The sequence below is a fragment of the Podarcis muralis genome, chromosome 11 (assembly GCF_964188315.1).
Source record: "Podarcis muralis chromosome 11, rPodMur119.hap1.1, whole genome shotgun sequence".
Taxonomy (NCBI): domain Eukaryota; kingdom Metazoa; phylum Chordata; class Lepidosauria; order Squamata; family Lacertidae; genus Podarcis; species Podarcis muralis.
This window is the reverse complement of record NC_135665.1, coordinates 54,301,712-54,321,235: the sequence shown is the minus strand read 5'-3', so window position 1 is coordinate 54,321,235 and position 19,524 is coordinate 54,301,712. Positions and strand designations below refer to the sequence as shown.

General features: G+C 45.0%; 1 protein-coding gene across 3 annotated transcripts in view; it reads left to right on the top strand.

Moving 5' to 3' along the window:
* The window catches only part of DCC (DCC netrin 1 receptor), a 928,036-nt gene that overhangs the window by 896,658 nt on the left and 11,854 nt on the right, over positions 1–19,524 (top strand). For all 3 annotated transcript variants that reach the window (XM_077936487.1, XM_077936485.1, XM_028749092.2), the window contains exons 26-27: positions 824–979; positions 14,180–14,392. In XM_077936487.1, the coding sequence (XP_077792613.1) occupies positions 824–979; positions 14,180–14,392 (369 nt within the window). The remainder of the gene's footprint in view (positions 1–823; positions 980–14,179; positions 14,393–19,524) is intronic.

The window sequence follows — 19,524 nt, the reverse complement described above, 5'->3', positions numbered from 1 at the left end:
TCTCTGCAGTCTTCTGAGCGTATTCTGCTTGCCATCGGAGATGTATTATTGCATACTTTAATGATATTTTTGTTTTTATTATTACAGTCACCTAAAAAAAAAAAGCATTTAGAGAAACAAATTACCAGTTTGAATTGGCCCTGATCATTGTGACTGTAAAATTTAGCTATAGTAATGATTGCAGTAGGTTTATGATTCTGACCTTGAGATCCTTGAGTGATGTATTCAAAATAAACTCCTTTTACTCATGCTTATTCACGGAACAAAATTATCAAGATGGATTCCACTCTCCCAAGCCCTTCTTTCCCATCTGCTCTCTATGGTGTGCATTAAATATGTTATTCTCTAATTTTTCAGACCACTATAGGCAAATCAGGAAAAAAAGAAATGAACTATGATAAATTCTTTTTCTTCTTTAAAACAAAATTAATTTCACATTTTAATTCTACCTTCCTGCAGCTTGCATGGATTTGACAGCAGTGGGCATCTTCCAATTACTCACTGCCATTAAATCATGCCTCGCTCTTAATTTGGAGGCTGTGCTGAACTTTAAATAAGTGCTAATTGATCAGTTTTTATTATGAATAGCATCAACTTGATTTGTAATTTAATTCATCATGTGCCTTCTTTCCTTTGAGCAGCTGATTTTGACATGATTGAGCAGTTTTGCTTTTATTTTCTCCTAGCCAGCAATGAGGCTCCAATATTACAATGGAGTCTCTGCCAAACATCATGTCTCCCACCTCTCAGAAGCATCCCCTCGTGAGTCTTCTACGGGAATCCACAGCACTAAGACTATTCTGTCCCTTTTTTTTATTTCCAGCTGTGGTGAGTGCCATCCCAGTGCCAACGCTAGAAAGTGCTCAGTACCCAGGAATCCTGCCATCCCCCACATGTGGATACCCACACCCTCAGTTCACGCTCCGACCTGTGCCATTCCCAACGCTCTCGGTTGACCGGACATTTGGAACAGGAAGAAGTAAGTAAAGTGTTTTCTCTTTTCCTCCTCGGTTTCAGTAAACTGAAACACATACAGTAAGACACAAAATGGATGCTACAAGTGTTATCCCACCAGTAACAATGCATTTTTAAAGCGAAATGACCCCTAGAGCCAGATAAATTGGGTTGACAGGTGGAAGTAATGGAATAATCCAATTCATTGTTTCATGAAAGCACATCTAAAAGCTTAGGTAAAGGTAAAGGGACCCCTGACCATTAGGTCCAGTCATGGCCGACTCTGGGGTTGCGGCGCTCATCTCGCTTTACTGGCCGAGGGAGCTGGCATACAGCTTCCAGGTCATGTGGCCAGCATGACTAAGCCATTTCTGGTGAACCAGAGCAGCGCACGGAAATGCCGTTTACCTTCCTGCTGGAGCAGTACCTATTTATCTACTTGCACTTTGACGTGCTTTCGAACTGCTAGGTTGGCAGGAGCAGGGACTGAGCAACGGGAGCTCACCCCGTCGCGGGGATTCGAACCGCCGACCTTCTGATCGGCAAGCCCTAGGCTCTGTGGTTTAACGCACAGCGCCACCCATGTCCCAAGCGCCACCTGCCTCCCATCTAAAAGCTTATTTCCCCCCTTTTACGCTTGGACCTAGAGGTCCCGTTGGTGTGTTCACACCACAACAACCTCATTGCTGACTCGCCCCCTACCCTCCTGGTACACCAAAGCAATGGTGCTGATGGAAAGTTAGGGAAGCAGTGTCAACTTAGCAACCACTGCTGCTGACCCCTATAAATGCCATGTTTTCTTTCTGTCTTGACCTGCATTTGCCACCTTTCCTTTTGCCTTGCTCCCCTTCTGCCTTTTTCCTTACCTTGCTTGCACAGGAGTTTAGTCTGACACCTTACCCGTTCTCCTGCTGGCTCAAACAATGGGGGCACGGCAGCAAAAGCTGATGGGGAGAGAGTTTTCTCAAAGCACCGAGGGTTCTCCTATTATCCTGCCTCTAGCAAAGCTTCTGCCTGCTGGGATAGGAACCGTGCAACTGAAGTATCCTTATTCATCCCTGATTGATCGTGATCTTTACCTTGTTTTGCCTTCACAACTACCCAAGGAAGGCCACCCAGCCCCTCCCATTTAGCAGACCGGGAACTGAAGCTGAAAGAGAGAGTGACTACTCTCAAGATTGAATTCTTTTTCCCATTGTTGCCGTTGGTATGACTAGTATCTGCACTCCTCTGGCTGTCGAAGCAAGAGGCATTCATAGGCAACGAGATGAAAACATGACACTCTGTACACATTACCACTGACATGAGACACCAGCCAAGTGGTTGCTTTTCTTTGCAGTATCCTCATGCCTGGTTAGCTCTACAGTGGTACCTCAGGTTAAGAACTTAATTCGTTCTGGAGGTCCGTTCTTAACCTGAAACTGTTCTTAACCTGAGGTACCACTTTGGCTAATGCGGCCTCCTGCCGCCGCCGTGCCACCACTGCATGATTTCTGTTCTCATCCTGAAGCAAAGTTCTTAATCTGAGGTACTATTTCTGGGTTAGGGGAGTCTGTAACCTGAAGTGTCTGTAACCTGAGGTACCAATGTACGTTTCGGAAGGGCCCGCACAGAATTTGAATGCGACACCTGAACTTTTCACGGCCATCTCTTGCCGATAGCAGCAAAATGGGAAACTTCAGCTATCTCACCGAAAGGGTTGTAAATAAAGGATGTAGTTACAGTGGTACCTCAAGTTACATACGCTTCAGGTTAATAGTACCTCGGGTTAAGAACTTTGATTCAGGATGAGAACAGAAATCGGTCTCCAGTGGTGCGGCGGCAGCAGGAGGCCCCATTAGCTAAAGTGGTGCTTCAGGTTAAGAACAGTTTCAGGTTAAGAGCAGACCTCTGGAACGAATTAAATACTTAACCCGAGGTACCACTGTACTTTAAACCAGGGATAGCAAACATAAGGCCTTCCAAGTGTTGGTTGACTACAACTCCCATGACCATTTGCTGTGCTGGCAGGGGCTGGTTTCAAATGTAGGTGTCAGGACTGGTTCAGCTGCACCAGTCTTCATTCATTCAGAAAGGCAAAGCCCAACAGAGAACACCATGGGCAGAACTAGCCTGATATAGCAGTTGCCAGAACTGAGGATCTGAACCTCCTCCTTCTCAGCTGCCTCACTCTCATAATTGCTTGCTCAACTGCCAACTCATCTGCCCCCTTCTTCCTCTGACATGTCTTCTGTATTCCACCACCATTCGCCTTCCCACTCTGATGCTGCCTTGGGAAGTTCTTCAGCTGTAACCTCCTACCATTCCTCCTCGTCTAGCCAATCCCTGACAGTTGGTTACCTCGACACCATACATCTCAACCACTCTTACACAGCCATGGCTTCCTCCAGCAAATCCTGGGACTAGTAGTTTGTTAAGGGTGTTGGGAATTGTAGCTCTTTGAGGGGACTAGGGGTCTCATAACAGTACTGAGCTGAGTGTTCCTGTGGTTTTACCCAGTGTAGGGTAACTTCATGGGTTCATAAATGAGATATAGTGAGATGTCGGATATGTGCACCAGGAGTATTTAACTTGAGCCATGAGATCCATGCTCAAATGTAGACAAGTACAAACTGTGCACTGCAGTAACTCATTTCAGAGTCACAGTCCCTACATTATTACATGACTGCACATACTATTGATTGGAGAGAGGCACCCTTCAAATTCATCATATGCAATGGCACCATGGACGGTGCAGCCATTCATCCTGCCAAATGGGCCGTGATTGAATCCCTCTTTTCTGTTCTTGAAACCCATTTCTAATGAACTAGAAAGAAGCCAATGCAAAAAAAATCAGCCTTAGCAAAAAGAAGAAGAAAAAGCCAATATTCTCCCTCAGCCATCTGCTGAAAGAGAAACTGAAGAAAATGAAGGGGAAAGGCAGACTTCAGTCATGCCTGCCTCCATTGGATGATAAACCTGTCTGCCATTTTGTCTGCTGTCAAAGCGGGTGGTAGCAATTGACCAGAATAATGAGTTTGCACTGGCTTCTTTCTTCTTTTTCCTTCTGCCAGAAAATAAAGGTGCATATCTTGTCAGAGTGATCTCAACCCATGGCGCTGTTTCAGTGTGTGTGTGTGTGTGTGTGTGTGTGTGTGTGTGTGTGTGTGTGTGATGGAAACATCTAAGCTGCATATTCTAGGCTACCGACCCTGGATTTTGTTCTGGACTACAACTCCCATCTTCCTTGACCATTGGCCTTTCTGGTGGGAGCCCAACAACTTCTGGAGAGCCACAGGTCCCCCCATTAATGCTCCAACCTCAAACCATAAGTACTTTATTGCACCCTGTGTATGATAGCATTGAATTAGAGTACTGAAGCTGGTCCAGGCCCATGGAAAACTGTTCCAGGCATGATGAGAGCCTTGTCCAGATCAGGGTCCATGAAATCAGTGGTATGACCTTGATGCTAGGGCATGGTCTCAAAAGGAAATGCCTCCAGTGGGACACTAGTGAATGTGTAGAAATGCAGAGCAGAGTACAGTGGTATCTCGGGTTACAAACACCTCGAGTTGCAAACACTTCAGGTTACAGACTCTGCTAACCCAGAAGTAGTACCTCGGGTTGAGAACTCTGCCCCAGGATGAGAAGGGATGTCGCGCGGCGGCAGCAGGAAGCCTCATTAGCTAAAGTGCTACCTCAGGTTAAGAACAGTTTCAGGTTAAGTGCGGACCTCCAGAACGAATTAAGTTCATAACCAGAGGTACCACTGTACCTCAATGGAGGGAGGGGAGTGCTTTGAACAGCCAGGGGGAGCCAGGCACCACCTTATCAGATTGGAACAGACCCACCCACCCACACTGACAAAACCCATGTTTGCTATCTCAGCATTCCAGCAAAGATAGTTAGTCTCACACATGAGCACACTACACCTAATCTTTAAAGGCTTGCCTGGCAGGTGGGGTGCGAGAACTTGTTGGGACGTCTTTGTTGCTCTTGTCCAATTCTGAACTTTTTGCCCCACTCCTGAACTCCTGAAACGTGATTTCTGAGCCCTGTGTTTGGTGCTGAGCATGTACTTACCTGACTGAAGAACTGTCACTCTTTTATGAATAAAAGCCGCTGTTTGAGTGTTGTGGGATGGGAGCCAGGGCACATGCAGGCTGTATCCCAGACCCTTACAATCCACTCTTCTTATGTTAGGTCTTTTATGTAATTCGTGGTTTGTGTTTTTTTGTAGTTTGCACAGAAGGTTGTTTGTGCCGCCGCCAAAAGCTTTATTATCGTTTCTCTATCTTCGGATAGAGCTACGTCCTTTATATAGCTGAGCAATGTGACTAATGGATCTAATGGCAGTTTATATCTCATTACTGTATTAATTTCATTTCATCTGCTTGTCCACGGCCGTGTCTTTTAACCACTTTGTAATATTGTAGCCATGCAGAGAGAGTTTGTGGAATGAAGAGCAAAGAGTATTTAAGGCAAAAGGCAAATTTTAACAACTTCAAGCCAGTTTGGCTTACAGGCTTTTGTGATAATAACAGTATTTATATAGTGTTTGCTTCTGTGTGTGTGTTTTAGTGCTTAATGCACATACATTAACTCAGTAATAACTCTGTTGTAAGGGGGAAATTGGTATTATTATCCCATATGGCAGGGTGGGGGGAGTTTGAGTCTAAGAATCAGCAGCTTGCCTAGGGCCATATTCAACGGAAATCTAAGCATGTCTACTCAAAAGTAAACCCTATTGGATCAAATGAGACTTAATCCCCAGTAAGTGTGGAAAGGGTTGCTGCCTTAATGAACATGTGGCTGAAGTGAGATTTCTGCAAGAGACCCTTCTGGCTCACACCTCACAAGCTTAACCCAGTTCATCCAGACCAGCTTCCAAAGACGTCTTGGCAAGGATGGTGCCAGGCCAAATTACATCCCAGGCAAGCTCCCTTCAGCACTGCTCCCTTTATTTGTTCGACTTCTGAACACCCTTTTCTTGCAATTGTGCAACTTTGCATTTCACAATTGCACTGTACAGTTTGCATGTGTGGTTCATCCCTTGTCATATAAGATGAGAATTCTACACACATGGATCCAATCACAGTGACTGCCTTTTGAATGGGCACCAGTGTTGTTAGTTACTGCTTTTTTTCATTTGTTTTGTTTGTTTTAATTAGTGCAAGGTTGCCTACACACATCAGCGCTTGCAGCTTTCCAAGATGAACTATTTGCACTATACATTTCAAATGCTGAATGAATAGTTGACTAGGCACCTTTAACCAGTGCCCCATCCCCTGCCATGACCAAGGCCCTCCCACCTAGCCCCCCAGGCAGTTTCCCGTTCAGCTGCCCCTAAATTGGACCCTGTTTCCTAGCATATCTAGTTACTCTTTCTACTTCCTTGTTTGCATTCCATATTCTGCACCTCTCTCAAATTCTCAGATCCACCAGCATTTTCCTAGATGAACCCATTTGTAAAGATTTGCAAGTCAGGCCAGCTTCCCCTAAATCCTGATGGAACAAGCCCATTGCTCTCTTGCAGCTAGGGTGGGTGGAGGAGTCTTACTTCATCAAGCCTTCATATGGCAAATCCAGATGTCTCTCTGCGTGTGTGTCAGCGCATGACACTTGGGTTTCCTTCCAATGTCAACTTTCATTTTGACTTTTTAGCTCCTGTGGCTTTAGAAAGGCTTTCAAGAACGACAGTGCATGTCGAACGGTCCATCAGGCTGGTTGCCAACCTGTGTAATGAAGCCCTTGGTAACAGCCCAAGGAGCGTTAAATATCACCAAAGGATAGCAGCTCCCAAAAGAGGTGGAGGGAGTCAATGGAGCTTAGTAAGACATCTCTGTTCATTTTTGCCTATGCACAACCATCAGCCACCTTCTGTTATGAATCTAGTTCCCACGGAGCTGTCTGGTTTTACCATGATGTAACTTTTAACAGCCTGCATGGCATGTTGGTTGGAATCCTGGACTAGGGCCACACCCACACCACATGTTTAAACCACAAGGACACCAGCCATGGCTTCTCCCAGAGAACCCTAGGAATTGCAGTTTATTAAAGGTGGCAAGAGTTGTTAGGAGACCTCCTATTCCCCTCACAGAGCTACAGTTCTTAGAGTCATCAATCCCTCTTTCCAGGGCATCCTGGGAACTGTGACTCTGTGAGGGAAACAGGGGCTCTCCTAACAACTCTCAGCACCTATAAAGCAGAGCGACTAGGTGCATATGGGTGAAGACATCCAAAGCTTGAATAATATGACATTTGGGAAACGTTTCAGCAAATGGAGACAAACCACAACCAGAAGGGATGCAAAGAATGGTTAGGTTCAATAGCTGCTGTCTTGGTGGAGCTCCAGTTAGGTATTTCATGGCAACCCTAGATGGGGAGACAGCTGGACAAAATATATAGTCGAAGCAGGTATTTGAAGATGGTTATCGTATCTCCTCTCAGTCTCCTGGGAGAGCCAGTGTGGTGTAGTGGTTAAGAGCAGTAGACTCGTAATCTGGTGAACCGGGTTCGTGTCTCCGCTCCTCCACATGCAGCTGCTGGGTGACCCTGGGCCAGTCACACTTCTTTGAAGTCTCTCAGCCCCACGCACCTCACAGAGTGTTTGTTGTGGGGGAGGAAGGGAAAGGAGAATGTTAGCCACTTTGAGACTCCTTCGGGTGGTGATAAAGCAGGATATCAAATCCAAACTCCTCCTCCTCCTCCTCCTCCTTCTTCTCAGACTAAACATACCCAGCTCCTTCAACCGTTCCTCATAAGGCCTGGTTTCCAGACCCTTGATCATCATGGTCAGATAAGCTCAGGGGTTGTACGCCTTCTGTATCCCAAGATCCATGGGTTTTCAGGACTTTTTCTAGATTTACACAAAACCTAAAAAAAAAACGCATTTGTGTTCATTTGCTTATATCTGTCTGAGCTGGAACTCTTGTCTGACACTCTGACAAACAAAAAAAGAAGACATAAATTGAAAATGCACTCTGTGTGTGTGCGCACACACGCAGAACCCTTTTTTACATCCCAAGCTAATCTGTATTGCATTTCAGCCTTACAAGCTAAGCAAATTTGTATTTTGAACGAGATAATTATGAGCTCTGGCAACATCAATACCAATTGTTTATTGCTGAAGGACTGCAGTGACCAACAGAAGCAGCAGAAGGAAATGAGCACAAACTCGCTTGTTCTCTAGTCATTAGGAGAAACTGGGGAAACTTAACTATACACAGGAAAGCTTTTTGCAAATGGCACTGACCTCTGCTTTCCCTTGTAGCTTTCAGCTAGTCTCCAGTGTCTGCAGTTCATTACGACAAAACTCTCCCCAGTATTTCCCAGGAATTGGATAATCTGATTCTGGGAAAGCATAGTAATGATGCATTTCAGTCCAGCATTTCCTACTTAGTTAGTATCTCATTTGGTGCCTATAGAGAAATATATGCACACCCCAAGGCATTCTTCATTATAATGTGCCTGGAGAGTTCACCTGGCTATGGTCTTTTTTAGTTTTCTGCTGCTGGCCCTTCTGAGCCGCATCAGCTTTTGCAAGCAATGGCACTGGAGTGCAATGGTCTGCTCTCATCATGTAGATAAGCAGAGAGGCTGTTACCTCCAGCAAAAAACACTGAAATCCTTGGGTCTTGGGGGCTCTTGATGAATGTTGCATGACTGGCTGCTAAGCCCTAGGTGTTCCCACCGGCATAGATATTAAGAGGCTTTTGTACCTGCAGTGGATTAAACCACTGTGTTTTAGATTAAGACATGCCTTTCATTTGCAGGGCTTTGTGCAGCCCAGGCCCCTGAGATCAGAGCATGCAAGCACAGAATGAGGGATCTGGTTTGGAATTCAACATCCTGACAATCACATCTTTCTGTAAAGAAGCACTAACACACACAGGTTTGGCCTCCAACAGTATAATAATAATTTTCTGCCATTTATGGCCAGACTAGACCCGAGGTGGGAAATTCATGATCGGACATCTCAATGTCTTTTTCTTTCATTAAAAATAGCCAAGATGGAGGTCCAATTTGGGCTGAGAATATGGTACTGAAGGACAAAGGTTGTTATCCCTTTATTCCACTCCATTTCCAAAGCTGAAATTTCTTTCTTCAAGTTGCTGTTATCTACAGTGGGGTGTAGGGAGGGGCAAATATCCATATTGCACCTGACCTCCCCCTCTATAGCCAATAATAACTGAGGGAGGGGAGAATTCAGTTGGAAAAATAGGACATAGGGAAGTGGTTAACAAAGCCTTCCATGGTGTCACGGCCCTGATCCAAATGGAAACTTCCTCACAGCTAGAGATTTCAGGAGGAATCATTCTCCATTTATTAGAGGTAATAATGGGATGGTGGAGAAGACCCAGTTCAAACCAAGAGAAGTGTGAGATTCACAAAGGCCTTTGCTACTCCAGGGATGTTTTATGGGAACTACAACTGCCAAGTCCCATTGCCAAGATGTATATGAAACATGTGACTTCTCTAGTATGGATCGGTTCCTCTCTGCCATCCTTCCTCATATGTGAAAGGTTCAGCCTCCCATGATGCAGAAATGTTCAAGATACATAAAGCCTCCGTGAACTCTACATCTCCTCTGCCAAAATTGGGGTCTTCTCTATAGCACAGGCATGTCCAAACCTGGTCCTCCAGCTGTTTTGGGACTACAATTCCCATCATTCCTGACCACTGGTCCTGTTAGCTAGGGATGGTGGGAGTTGTAGTCCCAAAACAGCTGGAGGGCCAAGTTTGGCCATTCCTGCTCTAGCAGATGCCTCTAGTATTACATATATTAGGGATTGGGGAATTTACGGCATTCCAGATGTTGTTGGACTCCAGCTCCCATCAGCCCCAGCCAGTATGGACCATGATCGGGGATGCTGAGAGTTGGAGTCCAACAACATCTGGAGAGCTGCAGGTTCTCCATCCCTGATGCACATGGAGGGAGATGTTGGGAGTAGCCAGACTGATGAAAGTACAGGTTTCACAGGGAGGTTAAATACCTGACACACAACTGGAGATATATTTTCAGGTGCATGTCAAGATCTAGAGGCATAGACCACCTTCTCAAACCCCATTGTTTTAGTGTTTCCTTCATTCATTCAGATTTTATCTTAATTTCTTTATGAAATGGGCCAAAAGCAGTTAACCCATTTCTGACTTATTTTGTTAATACTGTGACATTTTTATGACATTCTGTTTTGTGTCTTTGTGTTGTCTGTAATGAAAGGTGTGGCATTTATTAATAGCCCTCGTAGTGGGTGTTTTTTTACCAATTTGATGTGATTACTCATTATCAGGCCCTCAACTTCCCGCAGTGCTGGTACTTCAGGTGCAGGCCCTCTGCGTTTAACTTTATGCTCTTTGGGAAAATGAAACGCTCGTTGATGTGAATCAACGCATGGGAGCAATAATTTAACATCCTTCCCAGACATGTAACCAAGCAACAAATGGACATGAAAATTGAGTTGAACTCTCGTTCCTCTCCAGGTGGCCCTCTGAAGTTATGGCTGCCTCATGTTGGCAGAGCAGTTTGGGCCACATTCATTAGGATGCCCTGAGCTGTAATAATCAGCCTGTAATTACTAGCCTGCGTACAAAGTGGCTAGAGAAGAGGGAGGGAAATTATGTTGTGTACAACAACCTTTTCCTGTTGGATTATCTTTCGCTTTCACTCCTGCCTCCAACTTTTACATGATGGCTTCATTCCAGGCATGTCTGTTGCATGCCTTTGAGAGATAGAATCAGAGAATTGTAGCGTTGGAAGGGATCCCAAGGGCCATCAAGTCTAATCACCTGCAATGCAGGGATCTCAACTAAAGCATCCATGACAGATGGCCATCCAACTTCTGCTTAAAAAATCTCCAAGGAAGGCGAGATCACTGCCTTCTGAGGGAGTCCATTCCATTGCTGAACAGCTCTTACTGTCAGAAAGCTCTTTCCAATGTCTAATCAGAATCTCCTTCCTTGTAACTAGAAGCCATTGGGCTGAATCCTACCCTCCAGAGCAGGAGAAAACAAGCATGCTCCTTCTTCCATGTGACAGTCCTTTAGATATTTGAAGATGACTATCATATCTCCTCAAAGTCTTCTCTTTCCTACGCTAAACATACCTAACTCCCTCAAAGTTTTTGATTTGAGTTTCTGCTGAAATGAGGCTGTATTTTAATGTTGTATTTTAATCTTGTTTTTAAGTAGTATTTTAATCAATTGTTTTTATACCTGGTGTTAGCCTCCCTGAGGGCTGGGGAGGGCAGGGTATAAATAAAGCTGCTTCTTCTTCTTCTTCTTCTTCTTCTTCTTCTTCCTCTTCCTCTTCCTCTTCCTCTTCTTCTTCTTCTTCTTCTTCTTCTTCACTGTTCCTCATAAGGCTTGGTTTCCAGACCCTTGATCATCTTGGTCGCCGTCCTCTGCACACATTACATGAGTCCTGAATGCTTGTGACAGCCCTGGATCATATCAGTGTTCAGTGTATCCCAATACTCTCTCGCTGACTAGAAACAACATTCCAAGCTGTCAAGCAAGGTTCTTCGTGGTCCTAATTACCAGGACTCCTTTAATTGAGAAAAGGGGCACCAAACTTCTTATGCATGCATGTACGGCACACACTCTTATCTCCAAGCACCATGGTCTCTCAGCTGCTAAGGTGTGTGTTTTTTTTTTGGGGGGGGGGGTAAGAAGAAAATGGCTTTGTTATTGGATTCAAAGTGAAGTTCCATTAAAAGCTGGGGCAAAATTCGCATTTGAATAAGGGGTTTGCATTGGGAGAGGAAATAGTTCCTACCCAGCTGAGACTGATCCTGTGCAGCCCTAGTGGCATCGCCAATAGCATCACATGTGAAATAGTCACCCCATTGACTTTGTGTCCAGGATAGAGGGGTGAGTTGGGTTCATATCTCTGTTTTGGTATCCATGCTGCTATTGAGGGCTGAAAGCGCACATGCTGTTTTTCTTTTCTTTTCTTTTCTTTTCTTTTCTTTTCTTTTCTTTTCTTTTCTTTTCTTATTCCTCATCTATAAGCAATACTCCAGACAATGGGAGAGCCCAATTTAAATGCGAAGGTTTGAAGTGGCATATTCAAATCAGAGAAAAATTGACTCTCAATACAGGATAATAAAGCATAAAGCAACAGCTCTGGCAATATTGCAGCTGTCTCAAGGAAGGATATGGCATTTGGTTTAAATAGAAATTAATTAAGCAACCCCTTTGTCTACAGTCTTTGTCAGAAGGTGTAGATATCATAATGCCATAGGCTTCTACACAAAGGATCCTGTATGCAGCAATTTGTGTCACTGTCTTCCTTACTCGGCTGCTTTACTTAAGTCTTTTGTTGATTTTTCCAAATCCTGAAATCACAGTAGAAAAGTTAAGAAGTACAGTTCCCAGGTGTGTGTGTCCCCCTCCCTTGAAAATTCATGCATAGACAGCCAATTACTGGGCTCTGTGCAAATTCAGCAGGGCACTGTAACAGGAGTAAGTAGATAGATACAGGTTGATGCTAGCAATGGGAATACAGTCATACCTCGGGTTACAGATGCTTCAGGTTGCCTTTTTTCGGGTTACGGACCCACCAGAATGGATTACTTCCGGGTTTCGGGGGTCACGCATGCGCAGAAGCGCTAAATCATGCTTTGCGTATGCGCAGAAGCGCCAAATCGCATCCCATGCGTGCACAGACGTGCCACTGTGGGTTGTGAACGCTGCGGGTTGCGAACGTGCACCCTACACAGATCACGTTTGCAACCCGAGCGTCCACTGTATTGCTCTGAGTTCAATTCAGAAACAGATCACCAATTGTATTTTTCAAAAACTTTCAGACCTGCCCCCCAAAAGCTCACAACTTAATGTTAGATGCACTATATTTGATTTGCTGAAAATGTCAACTCTTCCTCCTTCCCAAAGGCTCAAGAGCATCACTGGGCTTAACTACTTTCCTCTACTTGAGCATTAATTGGTGTCTGGCACTAAATTAGAATCAAGTGCGTAAGATTTACCTGTGCATGTGCAGAATCTCATTTTCTGTATTTGTACTTATAAGCTGTTGATTTGTGTTGTACCTGAACAATATGAGCTAGGCAAATAGATATTCTTAAAGAGGTAGCCACAATATGAAATGACTTCATTAGTTGGCTCCGTTCTCAGAAGCTTTCATTAAGTTCTACGATCCTGCTTATTTATTAAGATCGGGGGGGGGGGGTGGACGGACGCCTTTATCTCCCTTTCTTATAATACTAGCGTTTATGGACATTCCATGAAGCTGAGTGTTGGAAGATTTAAGACCGACAAAATGAAGTACTTCTCACAGTGCATCGTTAAACTATGGAGTCTGATCCCACTAGATGTAGTGATGGCCACCAAGCTAGACATGGAGGATAAAGCTACCAGTAGTTACTAGCCATAATGGCTATGTTCCTCATCTATTGTCTCAGGAAGTATTTCTCTGAATGTCAGTTGCTTGCAATTGCAGATGGGGGGGGGGCACACTTGCACTCAAGTCCAGAGGCACCTTGTTGGCCACTGTGAGAACAGGATTCCAGACCAGATGGGCCTTTGATTTGAAGATCCAGCAGGGATCTTCTTATGTTCTTCTCAACTCCAGAGACCCTCCTTGAGTGCCTACAAGCATGGCCAATTAGGGTTGGCAGCCAAAAGGGATAGGATCTTCTTTGTGGTGGCCCCATGGTTAGAGAACTCCATTCCTATGGAACCATGGAAGGCCCCTTACATGTACTTTAAAGACTCATTTGTTCCAGGCTGAAATCTGTTAATGTGGTGGTGGGACCTGCCTTTCACCAAAAGCCAGATATTAGGTTTCGCCTCCACCCCAGTCATATTTCCAAATACAGCCTTTTTCTTGCTTGTGGTTAAGGTACCGGATGCCACTCACTTTATGGGATTCAAGTCTCCCTGTCTTCTTGTTAAGTGCTAAGGCAGCTTAGGACTGTTTCTGCAACGTGGAGGAAAACCTTCTCCAATCTGCACTGGTATGGCTCAAGCAGGGAGTGCAAGGTGTATCTGCGAGCTCAGAGGTCTATCCAACTGCTACACATCCCCACCCATGATGATGCCAAGGCTTTCGCTCCTAAGAAAGAATGCCCAGCTCCTTATAAATATAGGAACAGGAACAGACCCAGTAAAGAGTTGTGGTGGTGGTGTTGGAATAACAATATTTATACTTATTATTTATAAATGACCTTATGGTTCAGGTTGGTGTTCAAGCTGGTTACATCTTCTTCCATCTTCCCTCTTGCAGCAGTGACTGAAGGACCAGCCCCGCAGCAGACATCCATGTTACCGCAGACGCAGCCTGAACACTCCAGCAGCGAAGATGCCCCAAGCAGGACAATTCCCACAGCATGTGTCCGGCCTACACATCCACTGCGCAGCTTCGCCAACCCCTTGCTACCTCCGCCAATGAGTGCAATAGAACCGAAAGTCCCTTATACACCCCTTTTATCTCAAACAGGTAAGTGATCTCTGGGGGGAAATAGAGTGCCCACGACAGAACGAAGGCCCTTCACCCCATGGTAGAACCTCTGATTTGCTTGCAGAAGGTCCTAGTTTCAAACTCCAGGTAGGACCAAAGTTGGTGATGGGCACTCTGGGCCACTGAGGCCTCTAGTGACCTGGACCTATACCTGCAGTTGAAATATGCATGCCTTATTTCACCCTGTGGTTGTGCAGTACAGAGATGGAGCTAAGTGTGGAGGCTTACAGCAGAAAACAAAAATATGTCTCTGATTTACACGCTATAGGTTTTAGCATGTAAATATTACATCACACACACATGTCTTCTTTCTAATGAGTGGCATTGGCAAACTGGCCAAATTCCAACTGCCTGGACTAACACGTGGATCAGAATGCAGTTATCATTCAGAATGCACACTTGTCCAGATTTTGCAATGCAGTTCTTCATTCAGTATTAGGAGGAAAACGCATGCAGGAAAATGTGCATTTAAAAGGAAATATTTACAGAAACGCCCATTTTGCCTTGATACATTAATATAATAATAATATGGACATATGATTGAAAACATGCAACATCAACATGGACAAGAAATACATTGACCTAGACATTAGGATACAGTGAGGGGGAAAGTATTTGATCCCCTGCTAAATTTGCCTATTTGCCCTCTGACAAAGAAATGACCAGTCCATCATTTTAATGGTAGGTTTGTTGTAGCTGTGAGAGACAGAATAACAACAGGAAAACCCCCAGAAACCCAGAAGACAAACGTCAGAGACTGATGTGCATTATAATGAGTGAAATAAGTATTTGATCCCTTTGCAAAAAGATGACGTAGTACTTGGTAGCAAAACCCTTGCTGGCAATTACAGAGGTCAGACGTTTCTTGTAGGTGGCCACCAGGTTTGCACACATCTCAGGAGGTATTTTTTCCCACTCCTCTTTGCAGATCCTCTCCAAGTCAGTAAGATTTCGAGGCTGATTTCAAGGCAAATTTAGCAGGGGATCAAATACTTTCCCCCCTCACTGTAGATGCCCTAAATTCCCATGCTCATGGCAGCTTTTGATAGTTCTGTCTGCCAAGACCATGTTTGCTGTAGTCTGTTTGTCTTGACACTGGCTAATAGATCTGGGGAGTGATCAATTGTTAGCCAAACCAAACAGCAGGGCTCAAAATGGCAAGCTACAAGTGGATCTTGTGAAATTGTGAGGTGAATATCTCAAAGAAATGAAAGGTGCCATCACACAATGTTTTCTTGCAGTTTATGTACTGCACAATGGAGATCGTTTGAAGTGTCCAGAATCGGATTACTCCCAGCTGCTCAGTCTTCCAGGTTTTCTTAATCCCTGACAGATAAGAATTACACAACAGTTGAAACCCACACCATGTTCCCCCCCCCCACTTCAATCACCTGCTGCCCATCAATAAATAATCCACTTCTGACAACAGACAGAAGGTCTGAAAATCCTGCACATCAAGGGGACCGCCAATGTTGTCTTTTCCCTAACTAATGCCGGCGATAAATCTTGGAATCCAGTGGATGAGATGTATTCAGCCCTGCTCACCCTACTTCTTTGGGATATTTATTTATTTATATACAGTGGTACCTTGGGTTAAGTACTTAATTCATTCCGGAGGTCCATACTTAACCTGAAACTGTTCTTAACCTGAAGCACCACTTTAACTAATGGGGCCTCCTGCTGCCGCCGTGCCGCCGGAGCCTGATTTCTGTTCTTATCCTGAAGCAAAGTTCTTAACCTGAAGCACTATTTCTGGCTTAGTGGAGTGTGTAACCTGAAGCATATGTAACCTGAAGTGTATGTAACCCGAGGTACCACTGTACCTCTTTTTAGGTGGACCTCATAAAGCAGCTTAAATAAGATTATTACAACAATAAACATCATTTTAAAAAATAATGTTGCCATAAAAGCAAAAGACAAGTGTTTGTTTAAAACAAGGATGGGGATCCTTTCACTCTCCTGGTGTTGTTGTACAACAACTCTCATCACCCCTTACCACTGAGTATGCCAACTGGTGCTGATGGGAGTGCAGAAACAAATGTAGATTGCCTTCGTACAGTAGGCTAGCTTCCGTACACACTCATGCAACCCCCTCGATCCTCCATCGCAACAAGCAAGAGGCATTATGGGAGTTTAAGGACCCATTCCAGAGATCATTTACCTGGAGAGAGCCAGAGACTGAACCTGGTAGACCTGATGCATACAAACCATAGCATTAATCAAGACGATAGCATCAGATATTAGCTCCATAGTTGTATTGCCAAGTGGCGCATATAGCTCTGATTTATGGCAGCACAGGTGTTTGGCACCTGGATATTTTGTAGATGCCAACATATGCATAAACAACATTGTAAAAGGATGACCATTTTGAGGCATCGAGGCTATGGAAGGAGCGGAAAATGTCACATCTGTTAAGGTCTCTCTTGTTTGTGCACCGATATGAAATGCTGCCGAACTATTAAAGCAAGCTTCAGCTAATATGCTCAAGGAGGCCTTCCGGTAATAATAAGCTAGCCAGTATTTGCACCTGGCAGACATATATCGTCAAACTAATGAGCTAATGAAATGTTTAATAACCCTATGGAGGAAATAAAATTTTCCTACAGTCAATTCCTGCTGTGGTTCTGCACAGCAGCAGCTGATCAGTATCACCCTCTCTTTGCTTTCCAACCTGTGAAGGGCTCCCCCCCCCTTTTATTTTTCTTTCACGTTTCTAGATTTTGCTGGCACTTTGAGATGCCCTACTGGATTGGCATGTGTTAGGACCCAAGTGCCATTTGTTTGATTAGTTTTATAATTAGCCTAATTCAGTTTACTTACAGTTCCAACCTCCCGTGCGCCGGGCTTTGTTTCGCTGTCGTTCTGTTGAATCGGTTTTTGCATTCAAAGAAAAGAACCCTTCTTGGACATTTTAATCGATTGCAGGGAGTGAGCGCAGCTAGCTGCAGAGACCCAGGAACGGGGCTAGCCCATCACAGCATGCTGAGTGAGCCACTTGGATGGTGGAAGACAAACTCCCCCCCCTCCAAGTGACCGTGCAGTTTGGCCAAAGTTTTGCAAGGCTCTGGTGGCATCTCATGAGACTTTTTATCACATCTTGTGAAGAAAGTGAGACTGTAACGCAAGCATGAGGAACCTTTTCCAGCCAGAGGGCCATGTTGCCTCCTGGGAAATCTTCTGAGGGCCACATGCCTGGTGGGGCCAGAGAAAAAACTGTGCGGAGCAATGAAACCAGGACAGGGGCTGTGTAAGAGCCAGGGGCTACCAGTCAGGGCCAGCCCAATCAAGAGGCAATGTTGAGGCAGCTGCCTCAAGTGGCAGTATGCATGGTATCTCTGTTCTGTCTCCATGGCCAGAGGCAATAATACTTCTGAAAAGCAGCTGCTGGGAACCACTGGAGGGGAGGGTGCTCTTTTGCTTGGGGCTTCCTTCTGGTTTCCCATGGGCATCTGGTTGGCCACTGTGAAAACAATGTTGATGGACCTGCCTGATCCAGCAGCCTCTGGTGGAGGGAGCAATTTGGTGTCTCCCTGGACTCCTTGCCCTCTTGCCTTAGTGTTAGCCTCACATGGGTGGCAGCATTCCTGCTGCACATGCAAGGCTTCTGCAGGCTTCTGCAGGCCAATCCCTTTCCACTCCTTCCATAGAGCGTGATGTATTTAGGTTGAGGTGGCTGGGAGACCACCAGCCCCTCTGCTGGCTTGCTGCAAGGCCTAAGAGCGCTGCTTGAACTTAGGTAAAAATGCAGAGCACTTCCAATGCATTGCTCTAAGGAAGAACCCCAACAGACAGACAGACACACACACACACACACCCTTTGGGCGCTTTCTCAGAACAAGGCAAAGTGAGGGGACAAAGAGAGCTAGCTGCCGATGCAATGGCAACAAAAGTAAGAGCAATTTAGGAAGGAAGGAAGGAAGGAAGGAAGGAAGGAAGGAAGGAAGGAAGGAAGGAAGGAAGGAGAAGGAGAAGAAGAAGAAGAGGAGGAGGAGGAGGAGGAGGAGGAGTTTGGATTTGATATCCGGCTTTATCACTACCCGAAGGAGCCTCAAAGCGGCTAACATTCTCCTTTCCCTTCCTCCCCCACAACAAACACTCTGTGAGGTGAGTGGGGCTGAGAGACTTCAAAGAAGTGTGACTAGCCCAAGGTCACCCAGCAGCTGCATGTGGAGGAGCGGAGACGCGAACCAAGTTCCCCAGATTACGAGACTACCGCTCTTAACCACTACACCACAAGGAAAGGAAGGGTGACCAGTGATCAGTGGCAGCAGAGAGAGGATGAGCAGAAGGTAGCAGAGAATGAAATTCAGGAAGTGTTGGAGTAGGGGAGCAGACATCTGAGCTGGTCCTCCTACCAGTTGCTTATTCCTCACTCTTACAACCTTGATTAAGAGGTTATCCCAACATTTGCTTCTTCTTTATTTATCCCTCTGTGTGTGATTTTTTTTACTTTAAATTTTGAGCTTTAATTGCTACCTGTTGCTAGTCCCAAACCAAAGACAGAGGAGGGGAAACTTAATTGCCATTTTGGTTTCTCATTAGCAATGCCCAAACGGAGCCATCTGCCTTTGTGCAGAGAAGCAGCTCTTTAAGGCCCAGTGACATCAATTAATGAGTTACATGTGAATAACATGATTCACCACCCCCCTTCCTTACCACCTCCCTGCCGTAGCAGGCTCACAGGTGCAAATATTACATGTGCCAGGCATATATTAGCGAACTTTATTCTGCTATATAGTTTGTGTGCCAGGCCTAAATGGATTTTGAATGACTGGCTTGTTCCAGGAGAGAGAGCAGAAGTCCTGTAATTTATTTGGCAATAATTTTAATTAGCATTGCTGTGCAAATGTGAAGAACAAACTGAAATGAAAGAAATTAGCATAAGCTTTGAAAGACTTTTGTCAGCTGTGCCACCTATGCTGTTTATTTATTTACTTTTAAGTCCTGAATACATATGCAGTTGCTAGCTGCTCAGCACACAGGTGCTGCCTCTATAAAGTCCCATCCTGCAACTGGTGGCACAGATTCCATAGTTTGCCTGCAAGATCGCCTTACCCAGTGCATGCGCTCTCCACTACTTCGATCACTTACACTCTGAAACTCCTTCCTAT